Source organism: Oncorhynchus tshawytscha, linkage group LG14 (genome assembly GCF_018296145.1).
Source record: "Oncorhynchus tshawytscha isolate Ot180627B linkage group LG14, Otsh_v2.0, whole genome shotgun sequence".
Taxonomy (NCBI): Eukaryota; Metazoa; Chordata; class Actinopteri; order Salmoniformes; family Salmonidae; genus Oncorhynchus; species Oncorhynchus tshawytscha.
Window position 1 is genome coordinate 11,423,306 of NC_056442.1, and position 13,537 is coordinate 11,436,842.

General features: G+C 43.2%; 1 protein-coding gene across 1 annotated transcript; it reads left to right on the forward strand.

Annotated features, from left to right (window-relative positions):
* The first annotated feature begins 938 nt into the window (after positions 1-938).
* Positions 939-7,923, forward strand: LOC112266550 (formimidoyltransferase-cyclodeaminase-like). The gene is made up of 13 exons (XM_024444118.2): positions 939-1,162; positions 1,542-1,725; positions 2,144-2,272; positions 2,573-2,661; positions 2,950-3,129; positions 3,345-3,482; positions 3,644-3,837; positions 3,927-4,056; positions 4,200-4,361; positions 5,026-5,069; positions 5,593-5,731; positions 7,417-7,512; positions 7,710-7,923. Exons 1-13 carry the CDS (start codon positions 1,109-1,111, stop codon positions 7,791-7,793), a joined length of 1,623 nt encoding a protein of 540 aa, XP_024299886.1. The 5' UTR covers positions 939-1,108; the 3' UTR covers positions 7,794-7,923.
* Positions 7,924-13,537: the final 5,614 nt, after the last annotated feature.

Genomic DNA, 13,537 nt, shown 5'->3' on the forward strand with positions numbered 1-13,537 from the left:
AGATAGCACAGCCTACAGCCTCAGTGGTTGCATCTTCAGTGTATCAAGACCAAAGAAGTCGGCTACATCTTTGTATAAATATAAACTGGTCGATATGTCAATGTGGATCTGTCAATTGGCAGGCCGTCATTGTAAATAAGAATTTGTTCTTAACTGACTTGCCTAGTTAAATAAAGGTTAAATAAAATAAAAAAATAAAAACATCATAAGAATCGGCCTGCTTGATTGCTACTTAGTTGAGTAATGCTTTGATCACCTAGCTCAATGCTGATTGCTGAGGATGTTTGACCATTATAGACTGTTCAACCCTTTGGGACAAATGTCACAGAGGCTATAACAGAGCCACTACTGCCATAGCTAATAATAACCAACATGAAGCTCTTTGATTCAGATTTAAGAAATCCTATTGGTGATAGTGCATATTATGTGTACTACTTAGGAAACGGTGTTACTGGTACCAAAATGTTCAGAAACTCTGCGTACCATAAACACAAGACATGAATACACAATGAATGCTATATGATAATGCAGCAGTGGGTCTAGATCTGTGCACTACTTCACATTTCACTCATAATTATTGGAATTCTCATTCTCATCTCTGATCCTGAGATATCATCCAATAGGACTTAGCCAAGTGTTTACTATGGCTGTGGTGAGAAAGCAGAGGTAACAGCTAGAGTGGAGAGTTCACCAGCTATCTGTCTGTCAGCCTGGATACCTCCTTTGATCATACTAGATTCATTCCTTCGCCATTTGCATCCGGTGCTCCAGTATTTAAGTCTAACCTACGGGGAATCAGGGATTAGTGTCTGCGAATGTTTCATGTGAGGCTGGCACCATCCGCGCCAGGTCCTGGTAAATATTAGACTAGAGCAGCCTGGGAATCAATGCCAGCTGACCTGGATAAGAGGACAGTGGAGCAAGTTAATGATTCAACCAGTGTTACAGAGGGACAGACTGCTTAAATGTCCCGTTTTGGGGGATGAAGAGACCGACTGGATGGGTTGGTGTGTGCTCGTGGAGCAGAGAGAAAGGGGGAATAAACTTCTGCCTTAAATTGGTCCGAGTCCTTGTCTCGGACGACCCAACTCTGTGACTATTACGCATCATGGCTAAGCTGGTGGAGTGTGTGCCCAACTTCTCAGAGGGCCGGAACAAAAAGGTGAGTGGGCTTGGGAGATACAGAAAGTGGGTTACCTGTTGGCACAGCAGAAGGAAGCTGTTAGTAATAGTCTGTGGTGTGATTAACACAACACACATGATAGCTTTATATTGGTCACGTAAGAAGACTTTCTGTCGGAAACATCGATCTTGATTACCAATGACATTTTTTATTTGACATTTTTCTATATTTTACGAGATCAGTGTGTCTGGAATCAAGGGAGGCTCAAGGAGACTGTGAATACCTAAGCAAACAAACACTTTTACAGTCTAATCTCAATCCTGAATATGATCTCGAGATACCAACAAAATGTTTTCTGAATAACTGTATGTGGACGGAAACAAGTTAAAAGAGTCAATGTGACTTGCTCCCATTCCAGGTGATTGATGCCATAGCAGAGGCCATCTCCAGCACGGAGGGATGCAGTCTGCTTGACGTGGACCCTGGATCCTCCACCAACCGTACAGTCTACACCTTTGTAGGCTCACCACAGGCTGTGGTGGAGGGTGCACTGAACGCTGCACGCACTGCCTTCCCACTCATTGATATGACCAAACACTCAGGTAGGAGATATATATATATATATATCTAGAGAGAGAGAGAGAGAGAGAGAGAGAGAGATAAAAAGAGAGACTCTCACATGATTTAGTCAAACAGTTATGTTCAAAGATCCCACACGACTCCTCTCCAGCTTTTATTTGACCTTTATTTAAATAAGCAAGTCAATTAAGAACACATTCTTATTTTCAATGACATCCTAGGAACAGTGGGTTACCTGCCTTGCTCAGGGGCAGAAAGACATATTTTTACCTTTTCAGCTCAGGGATTCGATCTTGCAACCTTGCGGTTACAAGTCCAACGCTCTAACCACTAGGCTACCTGCTGACCCACCTCACTTTTAAGTTAAAAATAAAGGGTGGCTAAGTACTGTTCATACGTTTTTTAGTGTGTTTATTGGAATAATATGTACGTTTGTTGTAGGGGAGCATCCACGGATGGGCGCCATGGACGTGTGTCCCTTCATCCCTGTCCAGAATGTCACTATGGAGGACTGTGTCAACTGTGCCAACATATTTGCCCAGCACTTAACAGATGTGCTGCATGTACCTGGTAGGTTTTCCTCTCTGACCTATTGACCTATAGTTAACATATTGGCCATTTACTTTGCTGTGGACAAAGCCATAGGGTCAGTTTCATTGCAGTGCACCTTGACTCTGTGTATTCTTTCTCATATGGTAATCATCCCTGGCTTACAATTGGCTCATTCATCCCCCTCCTCTCCCGTAACTATTCCCCAGGTCGCTGCTGTAAATGAGAATGTGTTCTCAGTCAACTTATCTGATAAAATAATGGTATTGTGCTCAGAAAGCCACATAAAGGTGAATAAGACACATTGTCGTTTCTCCACAGTGTATCTTTATGGAGAAGCAGCGAGGAAGGAGAACAGGAGATCTCTTCCCTCTGTCCGGGCAGGGGAGTATGAGGCCTTGTCTGAGAAAGTGAGTTTGACCTAACTTCATTGTGTTCGTACCCTATGGGCAACATTTCCCTCGTTGTAAAAGAGCATAGATCTGTGAAAAACAAGCTAAAAATGAAAAGCGGTACTTTACTTTAGACGTTTTTTTTTGTGAGAAGAACCATTTTCTGGATCCGCCCTTGTCTCACTAACACTGCTCTAGTTCAACTCCCAGGCTAATTGTTGGCATCGGCTGATGCAGAAGAAATAGACAAATCCAATGTAAAAAAAACAAAGAACTAAATTATACCAATGTGTCTATTGTCCTCAGTTGAAGAGGACAGAGTGGGCTCCTGACTATGGCCCTGCCACCTTCGTGCCCTCCTGGGGAGCTACAGTAGCAGGCGCTCGCAAATTCCTGGTTGCCTACAACATAAACCTACTCAGCACCAAGGAACAAGCCCATCGGATTGCACTAGATATCCGGGAACAGGGCAGAAGCAAAGACCAGGTAGGGTAGGCTCGCTACTGTACATCTTGATCGCCCAATGTCAGAGATGAACGACACACAGCTACTTTGGCTTCGGGAAGAGATTCCACAAATGTTTCTGAGACATCATTGTTTTCCTCATCTTTATAACTGATGCTGAACTAATAAAGGCCTATTTTTGAGTCATATGCCTTCTCTGCTTCCAAAGAGAGCAACATGATTGATTTGTATTGTAGCCGGGTCTGCTGAAGAAGGTGCAGGGAATGGGCTGGTACCTGGAAGAGGCGAACATAGCCCAGGTGTCCACCAACATCCTGGACTTTGAGCTGACGCCCGTCCACACTGTTTACGAAGAGATCTGCAGCGCTGCCAAGGTACAACAACACAACAACAACCACAGCTGAAAACAGTACAGCATTATTGTACAAAACCCTCTCACTGATCTGGTGGTTTGAACCAGTGACATAAGGACAACTAATAATGTCAAAACGTTCAGCCAGTTTGACACCTCTCCTTCCTTCCTTCTTCCCCCCAGGACCTGAACCTGCCAGTGGTGGGCTCTCAGATTGTAGGCATCATGCCTCTGAGAGCCGTGCTGGACTGTGCCGACTTCTACATCCAGAGAGACAGGCTCTTCATTGTGGAGGAGGAGCACAAAGTCCGTCTGGTCATCAGTAAACTTGGGCTCGATTCACTTGGGCCTTTCGACCCCAAAGAGAGAATCATAGAGTGAGTACCAATGAGTGCACTATTTCCATGGTCTAAGGGACTTTTTCCCCATTCTAGTCATTCAAATCTATTTCTATGGTTGTGACTAGGTACATGGTGGAGAGGACTGAGGAGGACAAGCGTCTGGTGTCTCTGTCTCTGCAGCAGTTTGTACGCAGCGTGGGGGCCAGAACCGCTGCTCCAGGAGGAGGGTCAGTCTCTGCTGCCGTCGCTGCAATGGTACAAACAACTTTAATATCATGTAGATGACTATATTCCCCTTATGACCTTGCCCAGCACATAGGAATAAACCAATATAAAGTATGTACAATACAAGGAGTCAAAGGTGTGTGTGTGTGTGTGTGTGTGTGTGCGTGTTTCAGGGGGCTGCTCTGGGAGCCATGGTGGGTCAGATGACCTATGGGAAGAGGCAGTTTGACAGCCTGGACAGCATCATGCGGAGACTCATCCCTCCCTTTCATCAGGCCATGAATGAACTGCTGGTCATGGTGGACGCAGACTCCAAGGCATTCAGTCGCTACATGGTGAGAGGAAAACATATCATGGAAACCTTCAGTCTGGGTTAACCGGGCTAGTGAAAGCAGGAACTATACAGGAAAAAGAGACTGAAATCCTAACTGAATATTTTTCACTATTGTTTCACTTTATTCTGTTTCAGAGCATATTCAGATTGGATTCCAAGCTGAGAAAAAAAAAACTTAGCTAAACCTATGCCTTGAAAAAAAAGAAGTTTTGTCACGTACACCGGATAGGTGTTATTTTACAGGGTCAGCCATAGTAGTACGGAGCCCCTGGAACAAATTAGGTTTAAGTGACCTTGCTCAAGGGCACAGACAGATTTTTCACCTTGTCTGCTCGGGCATTCGAACCAGCGACCTTTCGGATACTGCTCCAATGAGCTAACCGCTGGGCTACCTGCCGCTCGATGCGACCCTACCTGACGCGACCCTGCCCTGCCTTTTAGTGAAGCAGAGAGTCGTACAAAATATGATGAATATTTCAGATGATAAAAGTTCAGGTGAAGAGCGAGTGATAAAAACTATGTTTTTGTTCCTTGTAAATGCTTACTTTGAAGGTTAGACCCAAAGTAAGATCTTGATGTTTGCTGTCTTGTGGCTTTGCTATGAAAATGTAGTGGAATGTCATCTTTTACTCCTGTTTTATAAGGTTGAACTTTCTCGTTTTCAGGCTGCATTGAAGATGCCAAGAAACACATCAGATGAAGTCAAAAGGTGATTGCCATGCTACCAACATGTGGCAGTTCTGTCACATCCAAGATGTCAGAGAAGCATGTCATTAAAGTAGATGTGTAATTAAGCACACACACACACACCTTTAAACAGCACAGCATGTTGGAACTGTTTCAAACCATTTTTACTTCAGATTGACATCTATGGAAACTCATTACTGTACATTCTCCTGTATCCCACCCTCACCTCATTTTACCTGGCAAGCAACCTGGCCTATCCCTGTAAACATGTAAAGCAGGCTTTCCCAAAGAAGACTGGTCAACTGTAGTTCATTTACTGTCAGCTCACCTTATCTAATAGTATGTAAGGTGTAGTCTTGTAGTCATGGTGTCGTCTTGTCATGCTCCAAATCTATCTAATTTCTCTACTCTTCCTCTTTCCTATACCTTATCCCCACCCATAATCCTGCTTCTACCCCAACCCTGGTCTTGCTTTTGACCTGCCTCTTCCCCTATCCCTACCTAATCCTGCCTTACCATTACCCCTATCCCTGTTCCTGCCCCAGGAGGGAAGATGCCATGCAGGAGGGTCTGAAGCAAGCCGTGGCGGTCCCACTGTCTCTGGCTGAACGAGTCAACCTGCTGTGGCCTTGTCTAAAGGAAATGGTGCTCTACGGAAACGTGGCCTGCAAGTCTGACCTCCAGGTATCGTGACTGAAACCGTGAACAGAGTCCCTGTCTTGTCTATGGACTTTGCATTGCAGCTTTGCAAGCACACCTGAGTGGCTTCTGTGCAGTTGTTTATTTGCTTGAGGGCAGACACCGACATGCTTTAATGATATAACTGTGGAACATTCTGATTCCTGCCAACTGCTTATCTACACATACAGTGCCTTGCAAAAGTATTCGGCCCCCTTGAACTTTGCGACCTTTTGCCACATTTCAGGCTTCAAACATAAAGATATAAAACTGTATTTTTTTGTGAAGAATCAACAACAAGTGGGACACAATCATGAAGTGGAACGACATTTATTGGATATTTCAAACTTTTTTAACAAATCAAAAACTGCGTGCAAAATTATTCAGCCCCCTTAAGTTAATACTTTGTAGCGCCACCTTTTGCTGCGATTACAGCTGTAAGTCGCTTGGGGTATGTCTCTATCAGTTTTGCACATCGAGAGACTGACATTTTTTCCCATTCCTCCTTGCAAAACAGCTCGAGCTCAGTGAGGTTGGATGGAGAGCATTTGTGAACAGCAGTTTTCAGTTCTTTCCACAGATTCTCGATTGGATTCAGGTCTGGACTTTGACTTGGCCATTCTAACACCTGGATATGTTTATTTTTGAACCATTCCATTGTAGATTTTGCTTTATGTTTTTTGGATCATTGTCTTGTTGGAAGACAAATCTCTGTCCCAGTCTCAGGTCTTTTGCAGACTCAATCAAACCATGATGCTGCCACCACCATGTTTGACAGTGGGGATGAGGTGTTCAGGGTGATGAGCTGTGTTGCTTTTACACCAAACATAACATTTTGCATTGTTGCCAAAAAGTTCCATTTTGGTTTCTTCTGACCAGAGCACCTTCTTCCACATGTTTGGTGTGTCTCCCAGGTGGCTTGTGGCAGACTTTAAATGACACTTTATGGATATCTTTAAGAAATGGCTTTCTTCTTGCCACTCTTCCATAAAGGCCAGATTTGTGCAATATACGACTGATTGTTGTCCTATGGACAGAGTCTCCCACCTCAGCTGTAGATCTCTGCAGTTCATCCAGAGTGATCATGGGCCTCTTGGCTGCATCTCTGATCAGTCTTCTCCTTGTATGAGCTGAAAGTTTAGAGGGACGGCCAGGTCTTGGTAGATTTGCAGTGGTCTGATACTCCTTCCATTTCAATATTATCGCTTGCACAGTGCTCCTTGGGATGTTTAAAGCTTGGGAAATCTTTTTGTATCCAAATCCGGCTTTAAACTTCTTCACAACAGTATCTCGGACCTGCCTGGTGTGTTCCTTGTTCTTCATGATGCTCTCTGCGCTTTTAACGGACCTCTGAGACTATCACAGTGCAGGTGCATTTATACGGAGACTTGATTACACACAGGTGGATTGTATTTATCATCATTAGTCATTTAGGTCAACATTGGATCATTCAGAGATCCTCACTGAACTTCTGGAGCGAGTTTGCTGCACTGAAAGTAAAGGGGCACTGTACCATCTTACTGGCATACAGTAAAACAGCATCTCAAAACACCAGGACACCCATAAGTGTCTCTATTTAGTCTTGTTGCAAAACATTTTCCTGACAGATGCCCCAGAGCTATGACATGCATTGTACTGTAGACAGCCTACAAAACATCTTCCTTATATGGTTATTATTTGTGGTGTTGCAGGTAGCAGCTAAAGCCCTGGAAACAGCAGTGTTTGGAGCCTACTACAACGTTGCGATTAACCTCAAGGATATCGCAGATGAGTCCTTCAAAGTGGCTGTAAGTTACAATGTAGCCTATAGGTCTTTCTCGCTCCAAAATGATGTAGCCTAGGTTACAACGTAGGTAATCTATCAATACTGGAAAATGAATCAAAACAACAAAAGGCTCGATTTTGGTGAGAGCCAGTGGATTATTACATTGTTATACAGTTATTTCATAGTTACACTTATACACTCATGTTTTGTGTTTTGCAGACTCAACAGAGAGCGTCAGCTCTGCTTACTGAGGCCAGGGAGAGTGCTAATGCAGTCCTGGATGCTGCAGAGAGAAAAAATTGAAGAAGTTACCACATTACTAAAGCACCACCCACTGCCTGCCTAAGCCTCAAACCAGGCTTTCAAAAACATCAATTCTCATAACACTTTACAAAATAAACTGGGTTCACTCAAATAAATGCTTGATCAACTACTCCTCAATCGTACTCCTTTGCTTTGTTAGGAATTCAAGAAACACTTGCGTAATGTACTGTATAGCAGCAGCCTACACCAAGCCAAGATATCACAGTCAAAGTGTTCTAAATCACATTAAATACAATAGTACCACAATGTTTCTTCTTCTCTCTTCCATGTGAAGCTATGATGATAGAGTAGTATCATTTGCTTCTGAATGACAAAGTGATGCAAGGTGTGTCTCGGGACATGAACCCCGCCCATACCTCAGCTCCACCTGTGTAGTACAACAGGCAGGACGACATGACGGGAATTAAAGGGTGTAGTTTATCCAGTTCCTTTAAGTAAGAGAACATCCTTCACACAAGACAACGGACAAAATCGAGAGCTGCTTATACATACCAGTTACAGGCGTGTACACTCTTCATTTAATCTGGGTTCTATGTTAAAAATATGCATGATTTATTTTATCCTTCTGGCACATATTCAGTATTTGCACATCTCAAATGAGTATTCATTATTCTTTTGATTACATGTAATGTATTGGAATACCTTTAGACTTTGAACAAGGAACTTTGGGCAGGTCAATCTGTTTTATAGCCTTATATTAATATGATAAAACAGTGATTAAAAAAACGTAATCCTTTGTTGCAATTTTCTTATCAAAGTAACATATTTAATCGCCGGAAATGTTTGACAGCAGCTCAGGTAAAATACCCTCAATGTTTTGTCTGCTCGACATATAACATTTTATGAACATATTTTACCTAGCCGTGTTTTAATGATCATTTTCTTTTTGACTGCTTGTCTCATCTAGGGGGTCGTCACCCCTCAGGGTATGACTTAGATCAGCAGAAACAGCCTCATGGTGGCCCAGGGGGACCGGGGGGGCTGTCCTCCTGGGGATAAGGACCACCACTCTGGGGGGGACGAGACCATGGTCCTCCAGAGGGTTGCTACCCCTCCAGACCGCAGAGATGACCATGGAGGCAGACACAGCCCTGGTGGCAGACACAGCCCTGGTGGCAGACACAGCCCTGGTGGCACAGGTGATGGCCACCATGGTTTCCATGGTGATCACCACGGTTGCCATGGAGATCGTGGCGTTAAACACGGTAGCCCTGGTCGTAGAGACCATGACGGTCATGGTAGTGGTATGGAAAAGTGATAGCGATAGTGGTCATGGGCACGGTTGTTGAGGCCATGGGCGTCGCCACAAGAGGCACCGAAGAGTAATATGGTAAAACACTTTAAGTGAAATTCAGCCATGATTTTCTGAATTACCTTGACCCAATAACACTATACATCATCCATGTACCCATTGTATCAACTTGCTTTCAATTGTATTTGAATAATCTTCAAAACTAATAAGCCATTGAAGCAAACTGTTTGGAAAATTGAATTTTCCTTTGAAGATTTACAAAAATTGGGGTAACAACACAAGGAACTTTATCTTATGGTTAAAATATTGTGAGCTACCCTTATTTACTCAGTAGCCATGGAGCTAACACTGACATAACCCACGGTCCAAAATAACACGATGCAATCACCATCATGCTAAAAAATATGAAGAGTGGTACTCAGTGATGTGTTGTGTTGGATTTGCCCCAAACATAACACTTTGTATTCAGGCCATAAAGTTAATTCAATTTATTTGCCATATTTTATGCATGTTTTAGAATATTTTTTATTCTGTATGGGCTTCCTTCTTTTGACTGTCGTTTAGATTAGTATAGTGGAGTAACTACAATGTTGTTGATCCATCCTCAGTTCTCCTATGACAGCCATTAAACTCTGTTTTAAAATCACCATTGGCCTCATGATGAAATCCCTAAGCGGTTTCCTTCCTCTCCGGCAACTAAGTTAGGAAGGACATCTGTATCTTTGTAGTGACTGGGTGTATTGATACGCTATCCAAAGTGTAATTAATAACTGCACCATGCTCAAAGGGATATTCAATGTCATTGTTTTTTTAACCCATCTACCAATAGGTTGCCCTTCTTTGCGAGGTATTGGTAAACCTCCCTGGTCTTTGTGATTGAATCTGTGTTTGATATTCACTACTAGACTGAAGGACCTTACAGATAATTGTATGTGTGGGGTACAGACATGAGGTAGTCATTCAAAATTAATGTTTAACACTATTATTGCACACAGATTGAGTCCATGCAAGTTATTATGCGACTTGTTATGCACAGATTTACTCCGGAGCTTATTTAGGCGTGCCAAAACAAAGTGGTTGAATGCTTATTGACTCAAGACACTTCAGCTTTTCATTTGTACACATTTCTAAAAACATAATTCCACTTTGACATTATGGAGTATTGCGTGTAAGCCAGTGACACAAATTCTCAATTGAATCAATTTTATATTCAGGCTGTAACGCATGTGGGAAAACTAAACTATAGTTAAGTGCTTTATGTTTTTACACATTATCGCCAAATTATTGTTTCCACTTCAGTAAAGTGAGTGTACTATAGAATGTATATTTCTACTGTAATTGTATATCTTTCAAATTGACTCTATACAACAACAAAAAAGCCGACAGTGCATTTGGAAGGTATTCAGACCCCTTGACTTTTTCCCCACATTTTGTTACGTTAGTTTTATTCTAAAACTGATTTCCATTCAAAAGCTGTGTTCATGCTGGCCTGGCTGACACACAACAGGATTCCTGCTGAGACGACGCCACCCATTATGGATGAATCCTGTATTAATCCACTGGCATCAAAGCAGGTTTTAGCACTTCAGATATCACCTATTCACAGCATTTTGAACGAGGTTTCTGGACAGGGTCGTGCTTTAGGGGAAGGGGCACTTGGTACCTCAGAGAATGTGTGACTTCTGTTTGATCCATTGATGATCTAGCCATGTTTCTTTGAGTTTTACTCTTTCAAGCATCCCTTTTGTTCTGACCCATTCAACATTCAGATAAGCCGGTTCTTGCAAATGCTGTCGAAATCCGTATCTGAGATCAACAGCACAATATGGCACTACTGAATAAGGAGCATTCTACACTAATAACATCCGTGTTTGTATCCCTGTAACAGAAGTGTCAATATCCTTTAAGAGTGGCTCCTCGGTGACCCTTACCTTCCAGATGCCTTTCCCAGTCATGCACAACAGAGACAGAGTTAGCCAGTCATCTAGCAGTCAGCCAATCCATAGCCAGTCGTCTACCCGTCAGCCAATCCATAACCAGTCGTCTAGCCGTCAGCCAATCCATAGCCAGTCCTCAGCCACAACGACGAGTCCAGAGAAAACGTTGCCTTCAGCTATCTGACGACTCACACCCCTGCCATGTTACTCTGTGTCAGCACTTCCCATCAACAGTACCTGGCTAACAACGGTAGCTATCTTTTTGCTATCTCCATCCATGATTCTCTCCATCTTCATCTCTTAACAACATTGTACGATTAGAAGCTTTTTCAGACTTTCTTAACTTTTGTAGGGAGTCTGCAGATCTGGTACCGTCTGAACAGAGAGAAGAGAGCAGAGATATTTCCGCCCAAAGTCTCCAGCCTAGCCGATGGGCAGCTCCACCGTGTCCATGTACACCGGGAAGGCAAAGACCTTTATGTCCAGGTCGGTGATCTCTATCGGTGTAACGGCATTCAGAGGAAGAAGGTGAGGACCAAGATGCAGCGTGGTACATGTTCATATGTATTACATAGAACTGAACACTAAATACAAAATAACCGAAACAGTTCTGAAAGGCGATACAAACACTAAACAGAAAACTACCCACAAAACTCAGGTGGGAAAGGCTACCTAAGTATGAGAACCAATCAGAGAACGATAGACAGCTGCCTCTGATTGGGAACCACACCCGGCCAAACAAGAAAAACATAGAAAACGAACATAGAATGCCCACCCAAGTCACACCCTGGCCTAACCAAAATAGAGAATAAAAGCCTCTCTATGGCCAGGGCGTGACAATCGGAATCTATTTCAACATAGCAAAGCATTATGTTTACAGCATAGACAGTCAGCCCACCTTGATGGCATGTTGAACTGTATTTGGAAATGTTTGCTTTTTTCTTAAACCAGATTGACAAAGACATCGACCAAAAATACAACCTTTCTTCTGACATGAAGATGAACACACTACGATCTCTGACTTTAGGTAAAGTCACAGGTACATCAGCAGGACCTGCTGGTTTGGATGAGGAAGTGCTTAGGGCAGGATCCAAGGGTTTCATTGGCTGCCTGTCGTCTGTCCAGTTCAATCATTTGACACCGCTGAAGACAGCCATTCTGAGTCGTGGAAGCTCATTGGTCCATGTTCTTGGCAATCTAGTTGAATCGAACTGTGGCGCCTTAGCTGATAGTACAACTTCACAATCAGCATCTGGTGTTTAATAGCATTGATGTGAATCATGTTCGGCTTCACAATATGGATTTTATTTATGTAATTTTATTAGCATACAGTGCATTCGGAAAGTATTGAGTTTTTCCACATTTTGTTACATTACAGCCTTATTCGAAGATGGATTAAATAGTCCCCCCCAATCTACACACAATACCCCATAATGACAAGGTGAAAACAGGTTTTTAGAAATGGTTGAACATTTATAATAAAAAAATACATTTACATAAGTATTCAGACCCTTTGCTATGAAACTCGAAATTGAGCTCCGGTTTCCATTGATCATACTTCAGACGTTGCTACAACTTGATTGGAGTCCATCTGTGGTAAATTAAATTGATTGTACATGATTTGGAAAGGCACACACCTGTCTATATAAGGTCCCACGGTTGACAGTGAATGTCAGAGCAAAAATCAAGCCATGAGGTCGAAGGAATTGTCCGTAAAGCTCAGAGACAGGATTGTGTCGAGGCATAGATCTGGGGAAGGGTACCAAAACATTTCTGCATTATTGGACTCCATCACCTGCCTGATTACCTTCCCTATATATGTCACTCCCTTTGGATCCTTCCCCAGGGGTTATTGTTTCTGTTACAGATTCATGTCTGTGCGTTGTTCGTGTTTCTTGTTCTGTATTATGTTTTGTTTATTAATTTAATTATTCACTCCCTGAACCTGCTTCCCGACTCCCAGCGCACACATTAGACGGAAGCCACTTCTCAGTACAAGGCACATTACAGCCCGCTTGGAATTTGCCAAAAGGCACCTAAAGGACTCTCAGATTATGAGGATCAAGATTCTCTGGTCTGATGAAACCAAGATTGAACTCTTTGGCCTGAATGCCAAGTGTCACATCTGGAGGAAACCTGGCACCATTCCTACGGTGAAGCATGGTGGTGGCAGCATCATGCTGTGGTGATGTTTTTCAGCGGCGGGGACTGTGAGACTAGTCAGGATCGAGGGAAAGATTAATGGAGCAAAGTATAGAGATCCTTGATGAAAACCTGCTCCAGAGCGCTCAGGACCTCAGACTGGGGCAATGAAAAAGATGTGAGGTCCAGGCTCTGTCGTGATGGGGAGGTCGGCCTAGCATTGTCCGGGTTAGGGTGGGTTTGGCCGGTAGGGATATCCTTGTCTCATCGCGCACCAGCGACTTCTGTGGCGGGCCGGGCGCAGTGCACGCTAACCAAGGTTGCCAGGTGCACGGTGTTTCCACCGACACATTGGTGCGGCATAGTTTGTCTTCACTATTATGCTACAATGT